This window comes from Aphis gossypii, chromosome 3 (assembly GCF_020184175.1).
Source record: "Aphis gossypii isolate Hap1 chromosome 3, ASM2018417v2, whole genome shotgun sequence".
NCBI lineage: Eukaryota > Metazoa > Arthropoda > Insecta > Hemiptera > Aphididae > Aphis > Aphis gossypii.
In genome coordinates this window covers 44,986,222-45,012,401 of record NC_065532.1, presented here as the reverse complement: position 1 = coordinate 45,012,401, position 26,180 = coordinate 44,986,222, and the positions used below count along the sequence as shown (strand labels likewise).

Sequence of the window (26,180 nt, the reverse complement as noted above, 5' to 3'; positions counted from 1 at the left end):
TGTACGCATTACACAGGACAGGTACATCTCGGCGGTGGCAGTCAAAACGTATTATGCGCACCGGTGTGTGATTAGCACGTGTAATGGCCGTCATAAACGGATACACCCACAAGAGTGCGAGCTCTTATCTGTAATAACAATCGTAAACACGTTCGTTCCGCGAGCGCGTTTAGGACGCATACATATATATATACGACCAATCGACCGAGCCAGACGGATCGCCGCTTATATTATATACTGCAGACGCGTATATCATATATATATAGGTAGTAGGTACCTACCTAATATATTATATACACACACACACAATACGCGTTTTACTACACGGGTGGCATTGTATTATGTGCTTAGATCGAATGAAAAAAAAAAAAAATCCAAAAACAATATTTACATTAGGACGACCGAATTCCTACAGCCTCCGGGGGTTCGAGGCTTTGCGCAGAGCACAGTTTTTTTTTATTATTTTTTTTATTTTTTTTTTTTATAATAATAACAATAACGCGGACACGCGTAATATTTAATACAATAATAATAATGATAATAATAGTAATAATAGTGATCTCGTTGTGCTGACTGAAAAAACACGCGGTGCACGTGCATTGTATTCGCGTTGTGTTATTATTAACGTAAAACCGTACAGATATAATAATGTTATATATACTTTCACAATGTCGCGTCGCCGCCACCGCAGCGAGTATAACAGTAAGTATACATATAATAATAATATATGAAAGACACATCGTCCGATCGAATGTGTGCGCTTGCTGTGGCGAGTCGGTCGACATTATAACGGAGCTATCCGATAGACGTCGTATAGGCAAAGGGCGAGCGCTTTGCCCGGATTAGCATAATATATTATTGTAATAATAGGTCGAATACTCGATGGTATATAGAGGACAACTGCGACTCGATCCACTCTCGTCTTGTATAATATTATTTTATCCCAATTTTTTTTTTGTATCTTATCGATAAAGGTCACGCGGCGACGCATTCGCATAATATATACCTATAATATATCATATTATATACGACTATATATTTATATACAATATAAATATGTGTGTCACTATCCGTTTTCGTTTACACACAAAAAGAGGGTGATTCTCCAAGCACGCTCGCCCCGATTTTCATTTAATAATGAATTTGTTAAACATTGATTTTTGAAATTTTAAAATCTTCTTAGACTATACTTGAAAATTCTAAGGATCTTTTACACTACTATATATACTGTAGAAAGCTTTTTACTGTAAATATATTCTAACGAGTAAAATTATCATTTCACCATAGCTCCATATCTTCCAAACCCATTAGCATGAACCTATTATTCTTAGCACTCAATACAAAATAACTCAAAAATTACTAGTTCGAATTTTGAATACGTCAACATTTTCAGAAAAATTATCCACTAAATAATTTACAATAGAAAATGGGTCTTTGTGTTCGAAAAACAGAAGTTCTAAAAACAGACACTTCTAAAAAATAAAAAAAATAAATCTCAACGATTCGAAAATACGATCTGAAAGTAAATTTAAAAATTCCAAACATCTGCAGATTTTGAATTTCTGCAATATTGAAGATTAACAAATCACTTGGTGCGTATACGTAATATTACGTATGATATTTAACGGTGTAAGCGATAAACAGTATATTATAAAATCGCGACTTGTCCGAACGATCATTGTTGTGCTTTGCGGTTCAACGAACCACCGCGGCGGCCCGAGGCGCCTAACCGGTTGGGAAAACGTCGCGCGCGCGACGGAAACGACGGTCGTGAAAAACGGATTAATAATAGCAGCCGTCGTTTTATGATTGATGCATTATTTCAACACGTTTATACGCGAAAATTGTTTCTACAGATACACACACACACACACGATATTATATTATATTATTAACGCTTAACGCGGTCACGTTCGGTCGAAATGCCACGCCACTATATATATATATATATGTATAATGTATATAAACTATATATAAGCATAATGCCGCAGCGGAATATCGCGACCGTTTTTAATACGTCGCGAATCGTATCGCTTTTTAGCCTAAAGTTACTCAACAACGATTACAGCGATCGACTTGAACGTATTTGCATAAGAAGAAATTATTTAAATACGTTAGGTATTACGACGGGGTCGTGCCGGTCGAATTTAACGCACGCAAAATCCACTCCGACCGTTCGAAAATACCCCCCTTCGTATATTATATACGCTGCTCTTACACGCTGCTTCCCGCTGCACCACTTACGCGTAATTATTGCACGTGTCTTGTACGGAACGAATTCGTGTGCGACTATTATCGTATATAGGTCTACTGTGTTATTATTAAATGATATTTTTTTAATAATATGTCAATCACAATGCAAATCATGAGAATATTATAGGTAACATTCGACAAGTAGGCGGTACGTATAAATAATCGAGTGGTTTTTTTTTTTTTTTTGTAAATAATATTATAATATGAATGGAATTTATTTTTAATGACTTATTAAAATATGTTTTATCATTTACTCGGACTTTTACGTAACGGCTCGTAAACGTTTGTAGCACGACGCTGTTATAAAATCGTAATAATAATAATATAATATTACACGTAAAATAAAAAAAAAACTAAGTGCTCGCATCTTTATTCCGATCACGCGCGAGTTAAGCAAACGTTTGACGAAGCGACCGCGATGATGGGTTCCCGCGGCTACTCATATATACAAATAGGCACTTACCTGTTTTTACCCTATCTAGATGTCATATTATTATATGCCTATTTTTCGAATTACGAAACACGAGCGGATTCCGGTCACAGAGGCGTCGATAAAATAATAAAATTGCAAAAATCGCTCTATATTACACGTTGGAAAGTAGTTCGGCCTCACCGAACGACTAGCGGGGCCATCGATATTTTCTCGAGTAAAAGTCATACAATGCAGTTTTTTCTTAAGCTATACGATCACACACTATATAATATTATATGATATATATAGGTACATTTATACGCATAATTTAACTGTATAGATACCTATAATTGACCTTCGACTTTTCGACCAGAAGAATGCTATAGTTTTTAAAAATGTACACATAATATTTAATACGTATTTATGGGATTATGGCAATTTATTGCCATCATGTTTTATTTGAATACCACTGATTTTATTCCCTTCACTGCTAATAGCTTCTATAGACGTATTAAGGTGATGTTCGAAGTGAATTAAATTTTTAATGTGCGTATGAATGATTATTATATAATAATAAATAATAATATATTAAGTTTATACTTTAGATAATTTTAAATGAAAATTTAACTTTACAATATGGTTAATACTTAATAGTTAGGTTAACCTACACGTATACCACGTAAACACAATACTGTAGTATCAATTTGAATTGAGATTTTATATTATTGTATGGGTATATATATATATATATATAGGCACTACAGTGGAATTATATACATTTCGCGACGATTCCTTTCGTTATTTATACATAAATACCATCATAGAATTATACTAAAACGAATCACGAAATAATAACGACGGAGTATAATATAGATACATATACTATTAAAATATATACATTATACCTATACCTGTATAATAATACAGTCTTTACGTGTTATACCCATACACGTCATATTATAAGGATTCGACGAACGATATAGGTACCTATAGGCTATATTATAGTTTACATGTTTTCAGTTAAGTTTTTAATATAGTACGTGTGTACCGCGTGAGTATATATTATATACGTGTCGTGGGAATAAAAAGCCGAAACAAGCTCCTTCAGAAGTCCGCTGTGTCGGCAATAGAGACATCGCACACATAAACGTGCCGCTCCGCTCGCGTCGCGTGCAGGAGCAGAGGACGAGTGGGGTTGAGTATCATTCGTTGCAGCAGCGTGGCGTATAATACACACACACACACACACACACACACACACACACGGTATAGCAGTAATAGTGGTAGCAGTAGTAGTAACAGTACTTACATATTATTATATGCGAATGTCGAAATGATTTATATAATTTTCTAGTGCACTTGAACGCTGATAATTCAAATTCGTGATCGCGGCCGACTAATTTACATATTCGCGGCACATTTTAACAGTGTATACACCACACACGCGGGATCCTAGGAATAGAAAAAAAGAAAAATACCAAAGGACATGCAATGTCCTTTTAGTGCCGCGGTCGGTGCACTCTGGCAGGCGAACGGGCGGACGGACGGGTGCTCGGCTAGTGTGCATATTATATATTATTTGTGTGTGTGTGTGTGTGTGTGTGTGTAATATAATGTGGAGTGTGTGCACAACCGCTACTGCATATCTAGATGTGTGTGTGTGTGTGTATTATACATGCTTATAATAAAGGACCCGCGATTACGCAACCCTTCGATCCGAAATGCGCAGATAGAAAGTGGAAGATAAATTATGTATTGGACAATGGTCAATTTCCTTTTACAGACGCCTAGCCATAGCTTATATACAATTGTGTCATTATAATTACACATAGATTTAATTTCAAATGTGTCAGCCCCCTAGGTGTGTATATCAATGACAACATTCGTCTTTTTTTTTATTTTGTGTCACACGCACTATAAAATACATTATACTATACATAATATATAGATTGTGGATCGCACGAGTAAAATCGCTCGAGTAAAACGGTATGTTCCCATTTCGTGTCCATTCCAGTCGATTTACTAGAAAAATTACAAACTGCGGCGCGTAATTAATATCGTATTAGTTTTTCCCGGGCCCTGCGTATATATTTTTAACTCATAAACCGTCCACAAACGATACTCTTTCCGTTGTAATATATTTATTTCGTTTCAACCTCTGACCGAACAATATACCACACGAAATCGTGTCAATCTCACATTTTTGGACAGTTCGCGGAGAATTTCGAAACAATAGCCGCGCGTATTTTTATTGCGTACAAATTATACGATTCTCAACAAGTCATAATTTGGCACAGAAATATTCTTAAGGAAATCTAAGCTTACACAGAGGTGATAGTTACTATAATAAGTAGATAGAAGTTTTTTTTCGTTATTTCACGTCATCTACATAATGAATTGTAGGACAATTAATAATAGGTAATAGTTATGAAACGTAACCGAATACCGTTCCATTTGAATGATATTTCATATTTATTTTATTTTTATTTTTTTTATATGCCTTACGAAATAAGTATGTTTTGAATTTGTATATTAACTATCTAACGTATTTATTAAAATATTAATAATTACCATAGGTGTACCCGTATACCTCTTAAGTTTACGTAAAATAGAGCCTTGAAAATTACTTCAAATAATTCTAAATTAGACTTCAATCATTTTAGCGTATACTTCCATTTATGTAGGTAATATATATATATATATATATATATATATATATATATATATATATATATATATATTATTATTATAATGTTATATAATATTATATTTGTGAACTATACAATCTATTTCATAAGCAAATTCAATTTAGAGTTGTGAGCGTAGCCATCCGCAGCGTAATCCCATTTCTCGTCATACCTTTTTTCAATAATCAACGTTTTGTACTTTTGTGTGGTCCAGAAATGTTTACTATAATACACATTCGCATACCATAATGCATCCATATTATTAAGGCCACCCAGTGTACTTTCATAAGAACTTGAAATTGTACATAAAAACAAATTTTTTTCTTCGACATGACTTGAGATATTTGTAATGGAAAAAAATTACAACAATATACATTATACATACACGTATAATATTATTACTAATGAATATTTCCACGTTGGCCTCTAAAAGCTTTATATTAAATGAAATTTAATCATATATACGACTTAACAAGAAAATTATCCATATGTATATAGGTACATATAAGTAATATATAATTAAATATTTTTAATGCTGCATTTGTATTGCAATTAATATATTGTGATCTAATACTGTCTTTGCAAAGTAAAAGGTACAAGGTGTTATGATCATTGATCTGGACCGGTTTCAAAATAATATGTAGGTACTCAGTCGTATATCCCATCTAACAAGTAACATTAGATAAATTGCTGTATAATTATTTATCACTTCTAATCTAATAACGCATAGATATAAATAAATTCCCATTAACCCTTAGATAACCGATATGTCATACTACTATTAATATCGTACAATTGATTTAGTGAACTTTTAATTATCGACCTAGATCACTTAATTACAAATTAAATATATTTCCCTTAGTTAAAACAAGTTTACTTTTTATTTAACTCGTCAATCATCCGGTGGTGATCTAGTGGTGGTTTTTAAAGGGAATGGCGATATGTAGTACTAATCTTGTGAAATGGCAAATATATATTTTAATATGATATTATAAATATTTAAAAAAATAATAATTCTAAAATTTAGAACATTAGAGTCAAAAGCAAATTAAAACAAAAATATTTCATTTCACGTTAAAAATTGTATTGTTATGCTTTTTTTATTGAATTACTTAAAATAATAATTATTGATAATTACGTAACGGCCGTTTAAGTCTCTGCGCAGTTCTTCACTATAATAATATTTTACTATTATAACTAAAAACAGGTAACTGCGGGTAGTGTGGACAGCGCTTGATAAACAAGATTTACAAACATTTATTGTTTGCAATATAGGATGAAATAATACTTTTATGAGTATGCAGATCAGTAAGTTATGGACCCGCAGATTCAACGTCTTTTTTTTGTGTTTGAATTAATTGTAGATAAATAGGTATATACTCCGAATGGGAGTATTAAAATATGTGAATGAAAATTCAATACAAGAAACTCAGGGTTGTTTTAATTATCCTTAAGTCGCGTTGCAATACTTTGGTAGGCGGGTCTCATAAATTATTCAATGGTATACCAGGAAATTTGACAATAATATTCGCTGAACAACGCCTCCACGTGCGACTGTCAACAACGCAAAACGACATTAACGATGACGACTGAACGAAGAGAGGTCAATATCATGTATTGTCATAAGTAAAAGTTCGTATGAATGGCGACGTCTCGTTGTTATAAAGACAAAATAATACAACGGTCACTATTTTAGATTGTGCACACTTAAATTATCTATCATAATATATATATTTGTCAAAATATTTAACGTATTAAAATATTGTTTTAAAAAAAAAAACTAACTAATATCTATATACCTTTCATACAATCATTAATAATGTATTCCGATGTGTAAAGTTTATTTGTAAAAAGTGTATAGACAACATATTTTTGATTCATACAAAAATATGATAATACGAATAACTCCGTTCCCATGTTATATGCATATAGTTGAAATATTTATGTATACGTACGGTGTTCATCCTTCCTATATAATTGCTATTACCACGTCGTTATACGTATTATACACTCCCACCGGACGAGATCCGTATAAACTAGTTAACTCGTCACATAAATATCATAATGTCGACACGTCATATATTGTTATTAAAATCGGCAGTATTCGGTTTGTGACGTCCGAGAAATTCGGATGACAGCACTTCATTGTGACGGAGAAGCGAAGTTTTAGACGTTTCACACCTAAGCCACGCGTGGACCCGAAGAAGAAGCAAATAAGCCCACACCGTGCGCGCCCGGCTTATACATATATTATGAATGTCTAATAATATGAATAAAATAATCTTCACCGTACACACATATTTATAGGTATGGTGTGTGTCTGTGTTTATTAAATGTTAATACACTTTCGACAATGTGCGGACACGATAATTATCGTAAGGCGGCAAGCTGTCAATCCAGCACAAGGCCAAGTTATCTCGTTTTGAATGATTGTATGGTCCATATAATATTCCAGGTGATAAAAAAAAAAAAATGCATAGGTTTATTGACCTGACAACTTCGCAACAATGTCGTACGGTACATTTTGGCCGATAACGTTTATTTTTTTCGGTTAAAAAATTGATCTACATTTTCCATAGTGTTATCCTTGAAAATCGATAACATTTTATTAAAAAAAAAACTCGATAACCATACGCTAATGCAATATGATGGCAATTACTGTGGAACAATATCTAGCCCGTAGGCTAGACACCATATTATGCTATTGCCAAAATTTCGTAATTCGTTTTCGGAGTTGACCGATCGTCCACGACGATTATCCACAAATCACAACTATTATAATATGTTTATCTGACGAGTGCCGAAAAGTAACATTGAAATCTGTAGATGCACAATCCATAAATCTAATAATATGGTCATTAAAAAATATACCTACTCGTAAATGGACTGATTACTGATCAAAACAAAATAGATGGGTAAATTAAAATAGAACAAGAAAAATAAAATAACATTCCAACTGATTATAAAAAACAGTATATAGTATTATTTTGTCATACCAATTATTCAATTAAGTGATTTATTTGAAATGATTTTATTTGTACACAATACTTATATAAAAAAAAAATATTGTGTAAAATGGAAATATCGAAAAAAGTAAATATTTTATACAAATAAAATGTATAGATATTATAGGTACATCAAAATAAAGTTATAAATTTAAAATCCAAACGTCAGTAAACACCACTATAAACCAATGAATTATTGATATGAATCTACAAAACTAGTTTTTAAGAAATGCAATAGTGTTTGAAAAGTAAATTTACATGTAGGATCACTGTTGCAGTGTTGCTGTTTACCTTCTAAAATTTTAAGTAAAAGTTCATAAAAGTCATTAATAATTACGTTGTGTGTTACATAATGATTGGAAATATTAAAAAATGATAAATTGATAATAATATCAACTCAATTTATTTTTCTAAATAATTCTTACATTACAACGATATTTTAATAAACACCACTTGCTGAATGTCATTTAAAATTTTAAAAATAAAATATGTAGATAACTTACTGATTATTTTTAATGGTTTTAATTTTTCAATTTGTCTTTTTATTTTATATTTTTAGAATAGCCTTAGAAGCTGATTTTTCGCACACTTTTTTTCTTAATATTTATAAATTTCCTGATGCAGAAAAATAAATCAGCTAAAAATAATATCGAAATAAATATATTTGATTTACTAATATAATGATAGTTCCTATACAATCAAACTGAATAATTTACTCGGCATTATGTTACCCATGGCAAATATCATGAATATTTACTATATTAAAATAATATACAAAAATTGATTAATATGTAGGTATATTATAATACACTTGAGAAATGTACACCGACTTAAATTCACATCAAAATATCATTATCACACCTTGCACTGTGCAGATACAGTGCAACGATAACAATAATCGATTATCGAAATACATAAATTCAGTCGTGGGTTTCCACATGTAAATACTAAACTAAAATGCAACAACTTCGTTTTACCCGGTCGGTCCTCAGTATCCTCGAGCATAATAAAAGAATCTTGCGTTGCAATCTCATCGGACACTTTAGCGGTGCACACATACGTAATAATACAATTATTATGATTATAATCTATTATGAACTAGTCAATTTATTTTTAATGCGCATGCCACTCCATATAATTAACCCAGTGATAGAAATATTATGCTACTTACACTGGTCATTTTATACAAAGTGATTTCTTTAGCATAGCATGCTTACTATTCTCTAATAGATTTTTTCTCCCATTTAAGGAGTTCCTGTGTCATAGTGGCAATTATAGATGAAAACAAACCATTGCAGGGGTAGTACATTTTTAAGCGAGTTATTATTATATTATTATTATTTTAATTGTTTAATTGTCTGGATTAAAATTCGAACAAGTAATTTCTAAGTTATTGAAATTTATATATTATGGATAATTCAAAGTCCTAAAAGAAAATTATTATACAAAATTATAAAATATATATAATACCTATTCAATCTAATAATAAATGAACTCAAACAATATATTTTATAAAAAAATAAAAATTAGTGTTCATAATAAATACCTATAATTTCTAAATGATCATTACCACCGCGACCTATATCTTACAAACCTATTCATCAAATAGTCCGAATCAAGCAAAATTAAATAACACAAAATCTACTCGTTTGAATTTCAATTTATTTGCATATAAATTTTCAAAGTGTTTAATAATGTACTGAAAATGGGCGATTCTTGTTTAAAAAATATAATTTAGTAAATCGTCTGCACAGAACACTCCTACTTAAACGTAATAATAAATTAAGTATTTATAAAAAATATGGTTTAAAAAATCTAAATTTCAATAAATTCATTATTAAAGAAAAACGTGGGGTGCTTATATTGCAGGCAGGCAATCCCCCGGTATGTAGGCGTAATAACATTATCGCAAACCCCGATGACCGTCTACGAGCGCCTCTGGTTAAATCCCGATCAATTCGTACATCGCACCTATTGTATACTTAGGTGGGTGAGCTAGTAGTTAGGTTTTCAGCCCGCGCAAGGACGAAGTGGATTTTATTTTTCTTCTTTTTTTCACTCTCGTCCTTGGCGTTATCGCCATCGTCGTCGTCGTCGTCAGCGTGCAAGCATGTCGCCGCGGCGAACCTTTCTACGCGAGACCCGGCAAAGTGAACACCACCGCAGCCCATATAATATTATGATATTGTACAGTTATATTACGGCAACACCGTCGGTTGTTATGCGATATTATATACTATTATTATTAATTATTATAATTATTACAAGTTTTTGATCGTCGTCGTTGACGCTTGACACGGTTGCGACGGCGGTACAGATAATAACAGCACATAATAACAATAATTATCATTGTTATTAACCGATCGATTGTATTTTAAAAACGAAATAATAATAATGTGTAACAATAAAACGCGAGCGGTTACCACGCGCGCGCCGCATTGCACGACAATCGTGTACGGCTATAAAGCCCGGCGCAAAAGAGGCGGAACAACCCCGCCGGGAACACGCGCCACGCCAATCCGACCGACGCAGGTGCAGGATTTCGCGAAACGCGATCGATCGTAAATCATATAAACATAATACACTCATTTATATATACGGAGTGGTCCATTTAACGTAAAACGTTCTTTGTTTTAGAAAACACTAACGTTTATGAAAATATATGTTAGGTGTAATTTCAAGTCGTAAGAAAATACCATTTTTGGTGAAAAATTATATTATATTATTATTTTTCAAATTTTTAACTCTTAAATGACAACACGTGTTTTTAATTTAATATCCCAAAGTAGAATGTCTTCGGAGTATTTCTATTTATTAAAATCAAATTTTGTTCAAGTAGTTTACTATAGTTGTAGGTTAAACGAACGGAGTAGGTAGTAAATCAAAATTTTACAAAAAATTCCTCTGTACCACTCCATTCCGCTCAACCTATTAATATTACTTGGAAATCGTAAACTACTCGCTCAAAATGTGTATGTATCAAAGTAAGTACTCCAAAAAAATATTCAGTTTTGGAACGAGGAATTAAAATCGCATGTTACCGTTAGAAAAAAAATTAAACGATTTATAACAATAAAAAAAAAATATACCTACATTTTTATGAAAAATGTTGTTTTATAACAATCTAGTTTAGATTATGTAAAGAAATATTTTCAAAACGTTAATATAGGTAGTTAATAGTTTTAGAAATAATGAATATCCTACGTTAAATGGATCACTCGGTATATTATATAAACTATATCCCTTCTTGTGAGTACATAAATCAAGAGTTTACGAGTCCACGATGGAATAATCGGCAAGAGCAACAGTACACATATTATAATATACTTGTCGATACTTGCCTATATGTGCATATCGTAATAACTTTATCTCGGCACGCGTCGATCTTTTTAATGTTGTGCCTATACATATTATAGTAAAAATAGTGTTACAAATTTTAACAACTACGTTGCGTAATATAACTCCACGATATTTTCAGATATGCGAGTACATACCAATATATAATAATATACCTATTATATAAATCGCATATTATCGTCCAACGATCATCGTCCTCCGTTAACTTGCGTATCCTTCACACATATTATTATATCGCGAAGAACGTAGACAAACTTTGTGAAATCACATGAAAAATGTAAAAAATATAGAATGATCGTAGAAAAATGCAATGATTTAAATTAAAGCATTAACTTTGATCGTAGAGCTTTGGTTAAAAAGCCAAAATGACTTCAAAAAATTGGACAATCCGAATACTGACCTATCGATATACGTAAAAAAGTGTATATTTTGTAGTTTGTATGTACACACTGAAACGGCTAAACATTTAAAAATCGTAAAAAATAAGTAATCCAAACATCTAATACAGAAATATTTTGTGTATATACTGTGATAAGACAAGAATGATTTTGTCTGACTAAAAATGGCTACGGACGGCCATGCATTTATGATGATCTAAAACTCTATGAATTACCAATTTTATTATTGTTATCGACATCACTACTGAGCATGAATCATGTGTATTAACTACTAAGTATAGTTAGAATACGCGCATCGAATCGCATTGATTACAATAATAATTATTGTTATTATTATATTGCCATTACATCGCATAATTGCGGCACCTTTGAATTGCGACTGTCTTATCTTATCGTACGAAAATCTCGAACAGTGACATTGCGGCAGTGTATACGCCCATTTCGCCGTAAGGTCGCAACTGGTGCGAGGTGTTATAAAAATACGAGAAAACTAATTTTTCACACTGCGTAATTTCTATCTGCCAGGTGAGAATTTACTTTAACCACCAATTTGTTAACTACATAATCGTTATAACATACTATTATTGAGAAGAAAAAAAATAAAACTATAATGAGATACAACCGGTATCATTAATCATTCGCGTATGACCCATATTGATTTGTTTATGCGATAAGCTGTAATGTCAGTGATGATATTTTACACGTTTGTTCGTATTACTATTTTTTTTTTATAACTCTTGATTGAAAACATATAGTAGTGGAATAATTAGATACTTCGTGTAAATACCACATTAAATAAATTTGAAAAATATGAAAATTACAATGAACGTACGAGCATAATCTATAATTTATTTCATTAGCAACTAATTTATATTAAGTTTAACTCCTGGGTAGACATTAAACTATATATAAGAACTGTATGAATAAATTAAATCACTGGTATAAAGCAATATATGTAAAACTTTTATATAAGCGTATTAGTTATGACTAAGTGAATAATTATTTTAATATTAAAAATATTCCAATTTTATCAATGTATTACTCAAACACAATACCATATAATAATATAATAAACGTATTTTTTCCTCGATTGAAATATTCGATAAAATTTTTAAGTATATGCTGTATTGACTTTTCAGAATAATTCTATAATATACCTAAAACTATGTGAACACGAGTGTGTATAGTATTGGTACTATATTGTACAAAGATTCCTTCAATGCTTAAATACATTATTCAAAATATTAATGGCAATAGTAAAAAAGACATAAAAATATACTTCCAGCTAATCAAAAATAATGTTTGTATAATGTAATCAATCGATTAGCGATAAACTCGGAATTCCGTTAATATGGTTTATTGTCTTCTAAATAAACGAATCCTGAGAATGGTACGGCTTTAAAATTTTGAGGCCGATTAAAAAACCTTCATATGAGATAGCATTGTCTTCCACAAAATGTAAATGAATTATTGCATCATGCACCTTTTTCCATCGTTTAAAAATAGGTATTCAATATTCATAAAAAAATTAAGCCATCACTGCCTTCGAAAATTACGAAAAAGTTTCTTAAAATTTAAAATGTATCCAGCATTGTGCAACATAGTATTAAAATCAAAAAACAAAACAGCAGATTGTTATTACTTTATTATAAAAGGAAGTTAAATATTATGATATTGTTTCAACAACCAAATATACAAACATACGTTATGAAAAAAATGTATCATTAATAATTTGAGTATTTCTTATCAACCACGAATTAGCTTTTTTCACGAACATTTTTACTTCCGTAAATTATTTACTTTGATATTTATTTTTATAAAATATCCAACCTTCGTGTACTTCACGATTGTAGAATTTAATAAATGATTATTACTATATTATATAGGTTATAGGCACATGATAATGTTTTTTAAAAATATAGCGGACTTGGGTTTATAATAATAATAATAATTGTCGGTCACCTACTCACCTACAAACGGTCGTGTCCGATAGATATTTATCAGTTATCCTAGAAAGCGTTTGCCCATAGATTGTATTGTTATTATCGACGGACGGTGGGCTTAAATATACTGTGTATTGGATAGGTATATATTATAGGTATTATACGACCCGCCATATAACTACTATATAATACGATATCATTCACGTTGCACCAGTGGCCAATAATATTATGATTTGTTATTATTTTTTTTTTCGCTAATTTTCATTGTTTAAAAAGTATATAACAAGCAATAATTCACAAAACGAATATAATATAAATCATTAAAATACATTTCTACTGTCGGACACAACGAGCACGTCACGAAATCATTGCGAAACACGCTGATCCCGTCGTAATAATCTCATTATTACCGCTGAACGAGGTTAATAATAATTTACAATTTCGCGGGCGCAAGCATTACAGCAATGGACAGTCGAAAAGTTATAATTGTTTCGTATTTTTTTTTTCATTCCCTCTGTTTTAAAGAAGGTTCATTGCGTCACGACGATAACGTAGTTATTAATTATTATAATATTAATGTGCCTGTATCACATAGATATAGTGATTTATACGACGAATTTTCGTCGTCTTGTTTTCGTGCATATGACGTTATAGCTTTGACTTCACGTAACGATATAATATGTGCAGTTTACAATTATTTACTTCGCCAAAAGTAAATATCACAACTAGGTACCTTAAAAACATTAGTCAATATCAACGACCGCACGTTTTGAATAATATGATTTGTCTCCGCAGCAGTGACCATATTAGCACGTCACCTTTCTGTTTTGTTGACCTTGGTATAATATTCGAATACAATATCTTATCGTGTAATATTATTCAAACGAGTTTTTTTTTTATTATTATTATTATTACTATTTACTCATCTCGTCCGTCCTTAGTATTTGTGTGTGCATCTTCTCGCATTGTTATTCTATGCAAAACATGACATATGAATGTGTATGCAATATATATATATATATATATACATACTTTTTTCCCAGTGACCGTCCTAATATAACCATTTCATACTTCGGTCACGTACATTGACACTCTCTATTTTTTCGTATACGCGCAGTGTCCCCGCAATAGTATAACAGTGCATTTTACGAGTACAATATAATATCATATACTTTATTTGGATACAGGATACTATTATATAGAAAGCGTCCATTTGCTGTAATAAACTTTACGACGGTGTATTGTTAAATTATCTAATCGAAAAGTAAATATACTAACACTATTAATGCATACTTGGTCGTTACAAAAACATAAAAATATCACTAATTTACAAGCGTAGGTATAAAATAATAAATTATTTGAAAACTAAAAGTCACAAAGGTACACACTATACTATAATAATAATATTATAATTATGGTTTAATATATTATCTAGCCCCGTGTTTGTAATCTTTATTTATATAATAATATCGAATATATTTGTATTTCAATATGGTTTTACTTGATTCCTAACTATGATTGCATTACTCTTTAGATCAACGCTACGAAATAAATTCGTTTATAAAAAATTGTAATTCATTTGTTAAATTGATTGATTTTTAGCATGAAATGGTGACGGAACTTGTGGGAATAAAAATTATCGTTTGATTTGATTTATTTTATTTTTTAATATAATATGTATATATACTTTCCATTTCACCGTTAACAGCTATTGTGGCTTAATGTTTATTGTGTTTGTAGTAAATAATGATACCCGAGTATTATGTGTATTTTCTATGATGTATACTAAATTCAATATATCGGTCATTATAATGTGTAAGGTCATTATGACGAGGAACAGGAAGATAATATTATATATTATATTATTTTCTTCTATCACATATAGGATTGCGAGTATTGCACACCATTTGGTTTTAATGGGTAACGGCATTCGGTTGTTTACACACAAAGCACCCGTCCACCCCTTCCAATAAAAAAAATTTCAGTTTGATTAATTGTACTTTAAAAACTCACGATTGAGATCTGATTACTGTTGCAGACAACAGAGGACAATATTACCTAATGGGTGTCTGATGCATAATGGTTTGATTTTTATTTCCCATTCTCTCCAATAGATTGGTTCGTATATTTAAAATTATACAAGTATAACCGACCCAACAGAATAAGTAAGGTATTTGCAAATAAAAGACAAATAGGTCGCAGGATACGAGTGCGAGGAGTGTCATAACTAAAAGAGTGGCAACGCCCCCATAACTCATCGGTGATTAGTGGCCAACACGTCGGTTCCCAAAAATCGTGTACGTAATCATTTACATATAAAAGCAAATAAAATAATTCCCATTACCAGTAAAACCAAATCGCAATATCGAAATTTAAAAATACTTTTGAGCCCTTATGGGTTTAATTTCATTCATCCGTTAATTAATATGATAATATACTTTTAAATTTAAATTGAAATGTAAGATTTCTTTGATATTTAATTCATAAAAAATTTTTATAAAACTGTAAGTATACGTACTAAATTAAATACGGTAATTATCGATTTAAAATGTTAATTTTGAGATAATTATCGACAATTATATACGACTACCTATATCATACTAAAACTAATATTATTTAATTAAAAATCAATTTTGTCAGCCAATTACTACAATAGACTCTTGCTCGATAATGCAATGTACGTGTTATTTACGAGAACGAATTACAGTTTACCTGCACTCTGCAGTGTCGTTATAATTTTATTTTATTTTTTTATCAAAAATCCAAGGTTCTCCTCTTATTATCGTCCTCGACAAATAATTTTACTTCCCCAATGATTGATTATAAGAAGTTGTAATGTAAACTGTTTTTTTTATAGATAGGTAGTTATAGTTATTAGATCTGGGTCATTGATGTAAATAAATACGATTTGATAATTGAACCTAAATCTAGTTTTGATGGCTATATTATATAACTATAACCTTTTCAATCATTCGAGAAATTGCAATGTTCAATCATACTTATTAGTTTTCTTACCTAAACAAAATGTAACTTTAAAAATAGTTATTGGCATTATCGCATAAAATAAGATTAATACAACACTGCGAGATTAAAAAATATACACGTAACAATTATATCGATGTGAAATGTCACACCATGTAGGATGTATCTTTACTGCACTGTATCTCATATCGATTGCAAAATCAAGCCAAAATATAATAATAAGGTACGTAACTAGTAAGTAAACACATTATATATTATATATATGCCAAATACTTTTTTGTCAATCTCTAGAAGCAATATACCATTTAGACTAGAATTATATTACTATGCGACGTTCAACGAATAATTTGTATTAATAATTTGTATGTATCTGCGGGACCTACACCAATGATTTCCTCTTCAAAATTATTTTTATCGAACAATATACCTCGTACGATTTCTAGACGTCTATGCAACTGAATCGGTCAATAAATTATTAAACACCATCCCGAGATAAAACAGAAAAAAAGTCCGGTCGCTCTACTATTCTACACATCAATTGCACCTATGTAATAAAAATAATATATACTATTATAAACACTCAATGATATCATATTATAAACATGTTACGCATTCAACAGTCCGTTACACGGTCCGATAATAAATATATTACATATAATATATGCCGCACGCTCCAAAACCGTAATCTACATATGTGAATATATATTGCCCGATAAAGGTATAAGCACGGCATTAAGGTGTGAATAATACTATATACGTTATGTAAGACAGTCGGTAAAGATAATAATAATAATATATATGATATCTATAATCGCGTGTGCGCTATTAATCGGCCCTCTTCCCGAGTTCGCCATCGGGTCTCCCTTCGGTCGCCGAGGCGACTTGTCAGACCGAGAATTACACCGAGAAATAATAATATAATATATATATCTTCAACGTCGATTAAAACTAGACGAGCACGCACCTGCAGTATTCGATGTTCGTACATATTATCGTTATTTATACAACATATTATATTAATTTATATATTATATACGATCATCGTCGTTACGACCGAGCACTAATAATACTCCTGCGGTGTGTATAATATTATAATAAAATATATTATATATATAACAAACATCACAGTTATAGGTATATAGATTGCGATTAAAGACACACACACATACACACACTATATATATATATATAGCGTGCGCGCGCGCGCAACGCGCGTAATAGCAATAATAATATGGATCAAGGCGAAAGGGCCGGCGGAATGGAACGTATTTTACGTATATTTCGCCGTACGCTACAGCATATTATTATACTATTAGACAAGAGTGTGGGGGGGGGGCGCACACCGAGTTTTAATATAATTCATATACATATACGCGTACGTATGATATTATATAATATTATTTTAATACCGCAGCTTCGTCTCTGTCGCGCGGCGGATTCGAGCCGCCGCTGTGATTTATTATGTTTTAATAACGACCCGACGTAAAACACGGTTCTCCGATGACCCGGTTGAACCCGTGCCAACGGTGTGTGAGCGTTATGTGTACCGTCGAAGAGCATGTGTTTTGCAAAAACTGGACAGACAGGTAGACGCCAACAGCGATGCCGACGCCGCCGCGCGTTACGAATGTTACCGATTCCCGCCACCGCGCACTCTTCGATCAGGTGCCCCGTCGTCGTCATCGTCGTCGTCGTCGTCGTCGTCTACCGGTATATTAATATACCTACGTCGTATTATTATTATTATATTTGTATACTGATACACATAATAATAATAATAATATACGATATCGTATTGATTTCACGATGTCATAATGCGTTTATAAACAGTCACATACATTTTTTCCGGTTTCCGATAGTACCTATTTTTTTTTTTATTATTATTATAACAGTATACCTGTGTATAGTATGTATCGCTGTCGAGACTTAACGCCGCGCTGACTTTGTTTTAGGACTGCGCTCTTAAAAAGTAATACGGGTATAGTCTGCTCTTACATCACAACACGCCGCGCGCGTCGAGCGCCGGCCGTACCAAATGGTCAGAATTCCGACGAGATTCCGTTCGCGTATAAAACGTAACCTAACCCGTAATTAATTTGCCCGATTTAATAATTATTATCTATAAAAGGTATATAACATACTCTTGTAAACGTTCTGCATAGAAAGTAAAGTTTGCTAGTTTTAAATTTGCTGCAATTTTTACACCTATATATACACCAAAGTTAAAACAAATAATATACGATTTTCACGATTTTTAATTCATTGTAAAAAAAACCAATAAATTAAAGTTAGTCGACACTCCGTTTAAAGTGGAGAGTCGAAAGAAATATTTGTGTTCAATAAACAATTCGGCAAACGTACACATTTGTGTAGGATACAAGATATCCATTTGTTTTTATTTATTGCTAAATTAATATTTGAGGAGGCCCAGTTAATCTAGAAATCGGCATTTGGTTAATACAATTTTCTAATTTATCACTTGGCTTTCACCAACAATCGGGCTAATGTAATAAAAATAAAATTAAAATGTACGCATTACATGTGTATCATCTTGTTTTACCATTTTCTCATTCACCATATAATACACGGCAACCGGTTAAACTGGTCGTAGAGAGAGGTTAGATACATTTAAAAAAAATTTTTTGGAAAAATGACTAATGACCCGGCAGCTGAGGTATCAAAACGAGACATAATTTATTAAATTTGTGTCATTACAATTTTTTTGTTTTCGTAATTATATATTATAATTTTTAGTGAATATGCATATTTAATATTTTTTAAAACTTGATAAAATTAATATTTTATTGTACTGCGTGTTATAGCCACACATTTACAATGTTTAATACGCAATATATGATGTTTAGTTTGATAATGATTTCAGCCTATTATTATAATATAGGGTAAAGAAGTTCAATAGTTCAAATAACTAAAATAATTTAATAATGTTCCATTTATTAATTACTATTATATTGGTTATTTGTATAACTGGTATAGTATACCTATCGTATATTATACTTTGAATCAAAAAACATAATATTTATTTTTTACGTTCCATATACGGAAAAATGTGTATGTATACCTACGTATACTTGCTACTGTAGTAAAAGAGAAATAATAGTGTAATACAGTAAGAATTTTTCCTCTAAGCATAAATCACAGTAAATAATTAATATCTAATATTAAAGATTAAAAAACTTTCCTCGGGGTATTATGAACTATATCTAAAAAAAATAACATAGCTATGTGATAATAATATCTACAATTTATCAAACAAAACCTTCGTAAATGTACCAAACAACTCTATTTAAGGATTTCTTATTGAGCCAATAATGATTTTTCATACAGCCGTGTGAATAACAAAAGAGAGCTAAACTGTTGATTTAAAAGTTCAGTTGACGTTAGATAATTAAGGAAATGAATCGTGCCCGGTGGGCGTACTTTAATTAACACAGGTGGCATTTAAAACTAGAAGGGAACAATGATCAACAAGCTAATAGTGAAAAGTTAAATATATTTAATTTTTAAAAGTGTTTTTGAAACAGATTTTCGAAATCATAAACGTATTCGTTGGGTTTGACAAATTGTTAATAATTTCTACATAACCACGCGGTTACCATCATTTCATAACAAATTAAATAATATAATATAGATGATAATACAATATAAATTCACGCTAATACATATTACCTATATATTGTAAACATACGAGAAGTTTATTCAAATAATATTTTTACTCTGATTTATATTCTATTCACGAAATCATATTAGTTAAAATCCAAATTTCAAATAATCTTTAAATATTCACATTATACGTACGCTAAAATAACAAAAAAAAATCGTCTTTAAATGCTATATTTACTGAACAATTATCACGAACTATCGGGTTTAGACACAGTTAATATACAATGACATATAGTGTTAAGACTGATCGGATGTTTAAAAAAAAAACTAAGTCCCTAGGCAATTCTAGTAAAATAAAAAAAAATCATGAGTTTCGAGTCGACGACGAATGTCCTACGTCTTTGGTTCGAAGGTTCTAAAATGACCGCTGGCTCGTTACCCAACGAAACGATGAAACCTGCAACCATATGGCTTTGCGCGATTCATTAAAATATTCTATAGAACGGATCGGCTATTATATTAATACATCACTTAATAGTAACACACAATTACCGCGTGCCACACGAATATCTGTTTTCGGAAACCAGTTGAGAGTTAAGGGATTACGCCACTATACCATTGTGATTATAGACAAATACGTTTTAAATCGATTTTCAGTTTTTATCTCCGTGTGTGTATGCTTTATTATGTACGAGTATAACTCCGGCCGGTATTTTTAACTCTACATTATGTTACAATTATTTTATACACACTAAAATTAGAAATTATTGTAATATTCTTTTATACACGAGAAAAATGAGTAATGTATTAAATTTATCGTTCGTGTGTACGCGACGCGCGTGTAATATTTTTTATTTTAGTTTATATAATATACCGTCGGAATATGTAAATAATATTTATTAGAACGTAGTATTAAAATAAAAACAAGAGCACCATTAAAGGAAGTATAATAAATGAAGTATAAAATAAATTTTAACATAAACAAACAAAACCAGTTAATAAAATGAATATATAGGTAGTGTTTATTTACAAATGAGGCGTTTCATCGTTATACGTTTAGTCAATAAATCTTCAAATTAAGACTTATAGTTTTGAGTATAAAGTTGTCAATTATCAACAAAAATTTTAATTTATAATAAGCTTATTGGTTTAGTTTGCTAATAAGTTTATTTATTTAATATTAATATATATATTCACTACGACAATCATAAAAATTCGAAACATCATACAATTTTAAATCCAAAAGAACGTTATCTACTTATATTTATTTTTGAAAAGTAATGTATTAGTTATTAGTATATATAAATTCTTATTGGATTACTGTGATTATAATAATTTATGAAGAAAATAATATTTAACATTATAGTTTAAAATATTTCAGAAATAAGTATTAACATTTTCTGTGTATGGGTATTATTTTTATTACATAAAATAAAATAATAAAACTGGGTAGGTATGTTCAATAATGTATATAAACAAATAAACTAAATCCCTATTATTATTTTGTTATTTATAAAAATGAATATAATAATGTACTTTTCAATGAAGTTTAACTATACCTATGCATTTATCAATAAATTACTTATTATAGTTGACTATTATAGTTTATGAATATGATATATTAAACTGTCCTACTATAATATACCTACTAACTTTAATATTGCATTAAAAATTTAATATAACCTGATTTTACTTTATATTTTTTTTTTAATTTTATGAGCTCCACAGTATAATATATGTCTTTGATAAAAGTGAGAATAGTTTAAAATCATCGAAAGAAACTTCAAAGTTATACGGTTCACTTGAAAAATACCTAAATCCAACAATAATATTTTTATAATCTTAAAACCTACGTTAAATCAAAATTACGTGTCCAAAAAGGAAGCTACAAACATCACTCGAATAGCATGACTTTAACGACTCTACACGCACTGCACCAATATAGTAACAATATACGAATATAGGTATACTTATTACCTACCTATATATATTATATTATTGACAATATTATACTATAGAACACAAAAACAAATTAAGTTTAGTCTATACTCGGAAATATTTTCATATAGTACAATAATTCAGGACTCTAATAGTCGTATTCTAAAGACTTTTTTTATCACACATATTATACTTGTGAGTGGGTGCGTTTTGCGTGCGTTAAAGTCTCTGACCGCGACTCAGCACATGGCTGTTGCTATAATTACGTTTATTTTAAAGTAACATGACTGACTCACCTGGCTCTGAGTCGTTCGGATCTCGTCTGATTTCGGGAGGCAGTGTGGTTGGAAGCCGAGCTGCTGGTCGAAAAAGATGTAAACCCGGCGGCAGCAGCCGCGGCGGCGTTGGCAGCCGACGCCACAGCCGCGGTCGACGTGGACGTGGTGGTCGTCGTGGTCGTCATCGTCGGCATCGACGCCACTGACGCAGGGAATACAACTCCACCGGCTGAAGTTCTGTTGGCGGCTGGGCCGCCGGCGACTACACCACCGGACCGGACGTGCACGGTCACCGGTAGAGGACCGGAAGTGCGAACCGCCCTGTAACTAGACGCGGATGGAACAGCAGTCAGCAACGAACATGCTGCTGCTGTCAGCAGCAGTGCCGTCGTCATCGCGTTCATCGTCGTCGACGTGAGTGTTTGTGATGGCAGTGATGGCGGTTGCAGGGACTGCAGTTGGTGGCGGTCACGCCGAGAGTCCTAGGCGGATGCGTCGCCTGACGCATACATGTTGAAAAAAACCACGCGAAAAAAAAGCAAAACGATTATTTCCCGGGCGACGAATACGAGAAAATTATTATTTTTTTTTTTAAACGAGACACTGACGGAAAAAACTCGAATTCCCGCTGACCGAGGAACGACGACGACGGGAGAATCGAACGATCACGAAAAACGAACGAAGCGCGAAAAAATCCAAAAACCAAATTTTTATTTTATTTATTGTCAGTGCACACAGATATATAATAATAATAGTTTATAATAATATTTTATTCGCGGTCGTATCTTAGTATAATATTGCACTATACGTTATCGGCGCACGATAACACGCGGCGGCGGATCGATGATAAGTGGCCGGTGTGCGTCTGTTCGAGAGCGTGCAGCAGTGTTATTGGTATATGGCTGTGTGTGTGTGTGTGTGTGTGTGTAAGGTTGTGTGTTTTTGCGTGCATGTGGATATATATTGTGTATGACGATTGTCCGGCGCGCGACTGACGGGTGCCCTCACGCGCGGACCGCACGCACACACGCGCCCGGACCGCCGACTATAAGCGCGCCGCCAGTGGATACGGTTTTACTTTCACTGTGCGTCAAATATTACCGTGGTGGTGTGTATGTGTCGTACTACACCTCCGCCGTTGCGCACGCACAGATCAACCGATCGCAGGCAATGATATTATATTATTATATCTGTTGAGTTTGGCATTTTTTTACCGATAAAATATAATATATATAACACACGCCAACTCTGTATAATATAATACCTACCGCTTATAGTCGTCCTTTTCGATGTTACTCTACTTAACTATTATAAAGGCATATAGCTTATTCTATTCGGCGACGAATTAAATCGCTGTAGATTTTACCTCATCTTAAATTCCGTTAAATGTCAACTGCGGATAGGATTTTTAACAGAATTAGTTTTGGGTATTATTGAACAAACACAGAACACGCAGATCAAATTTATATTCAATCATATGATAATAACTCTAACCGCAACTATAGCAGCAATATACATCATGCATTTAAATATAAATGATAATTTTCGTGATTCAACTATGACACCATTGACACCTATAATATTAAACGTTTATGTGGTTAACAGTAAAAAGTAAGTCATTAAAAGTAGCACATAATATGACACTGTACTATATAGATCTTGCTGAATCTGTTGACAACAATTTTATGAAAATAGATTGATATTTAAATATAAAATAGATATTTTTAATGTTTAAAAATAGCTATGATCATGACAAATTGAGTTTCGTTCATTCGTGTGCATGAAAGAGAGTGATATTTCCTCGTCTTTTGATAGGCGTATATTTCAATATCTATTTATAATCATGTAAAATCATAGCACAATATAATATCAATAACCAATGAAACTTATTGATGGAAGATTCCCAAAATTTTCCTCGCGATATTAAGTACCACAACGCTATGATATTAGTTTCTCCATGGGTGTATTATTTTTCTAAAGTCTTAAATGATATATATAAATGTTATAGTTAATTATTTTTAAAGACTACATTTTATTAAATTAAAAACCTATAGAATCATATTTTTGTTGTACTAATTAATTACAACTGCGGTTATAAATGTTTTTTTTACAATTTTATTTCAGTAGTTATTTCTATATACCTATCTCTGTTCACAAAATATACTGTATTACAAGTTATACTATATAATGTAAAAACGTAATAATGATCAATATTTAAATTGCATACTCAAAACGCCGTTCTATTGAAATAGTTCACGTGTGTAAAATTATATACCTACTAACTTACGTTACACAAAACACTTCAACACAAAAACAATAATAAGTTACTATTATTATTGATTAGTATTTTTTGAATAATAATAAATGTCTTATTAATATTTATAAAACACCGTAATAAATTTATGTATAAGTTTACAAAACATGTCAGAAACATGTGAGATTTTAATAAAAATAAAAAATAACTAAAGTATCACGAATTTACATTTTACATATTATCAGTAATATTACAAAATTTAACATGAACATGAAAATGAACAAATGAACATTAAAAAAACTAAAATTGTAGACTAAATAAAATAATAAATACATATATTGCCGAGCCCTAGTGATAAGTAATCACTAATCACTGATTACATAATTAATGTTACAAAATTAGCATTTTATCACGTATGTTATAAGTAAATATATGTATTTATTTAATATATTAATATTATTATTATATATAATATCATTTATATATTTCCGAGCCCTAGTGATAAGTAATTAATGTAACAAAATTAATATTTTATCACGTATAATATTGTATTTTAAATATAAATATGATCAACAGAAATCAAATGATGTTAATATTACATTAATGATAAGTTTTTATGAGAAAAATTGTGCTGCAACCTATATTAGCTATTAGGTCATGAATATTGTAAACTTATGCTTGTAAACCAAGAATTTCATATAATTGAGGATGTAAATAGTGAATACTATAAAAAATTTAATAATGGAATATATATCAATGGTTGATGACATCACATTTACATAATAATATTTTAGTCAAATAAAATAATTACTTATTTAATTTTTAAATAAGTCTCTTGTACAAAAAAATATATTCACTAAATGTATTTGTTCATAGATAAAAATGATAATATAAATATAATATAATAAGTAGGGCTCGAAAATATATGTATTTATTATTTTATTTAACCTAAAACTATTAGTTATTTCAATGTAACAAGGTTCAAATAAGATAATAAATACATATTATATTTCCGAGCCCTAATAATAAAATAAAAAGTCTGAGGCACTCGA

General features: G+C 31.1%; 1 protein-coding gene across 1 annotated transcript in view; it reads right to left on the bottom strand.

The window, feature by feature from the left end:
* LOC114121934 (uncharacterized) overlaps positions 1-24,158 on the bottom strand; it is an 88,834-nt gene extending 64,676 nt beyond the window's left edge. The window contains exon 1 of the mRNA XM_050203580.1: positions 22,893-24,158. Within this exon, the coding sequence (XP_050059537.1) occupies positions 22,893-23,278 (386 nt within the window). The 5' untranslated portion in view covers positions 23,279-24,158. The remainder of the gene's footprint in view (positions 1-22,892) is intronic.
* Between the last annotated feature and the right edge of the window lie 2,022 nt (positions 24,159-26,180).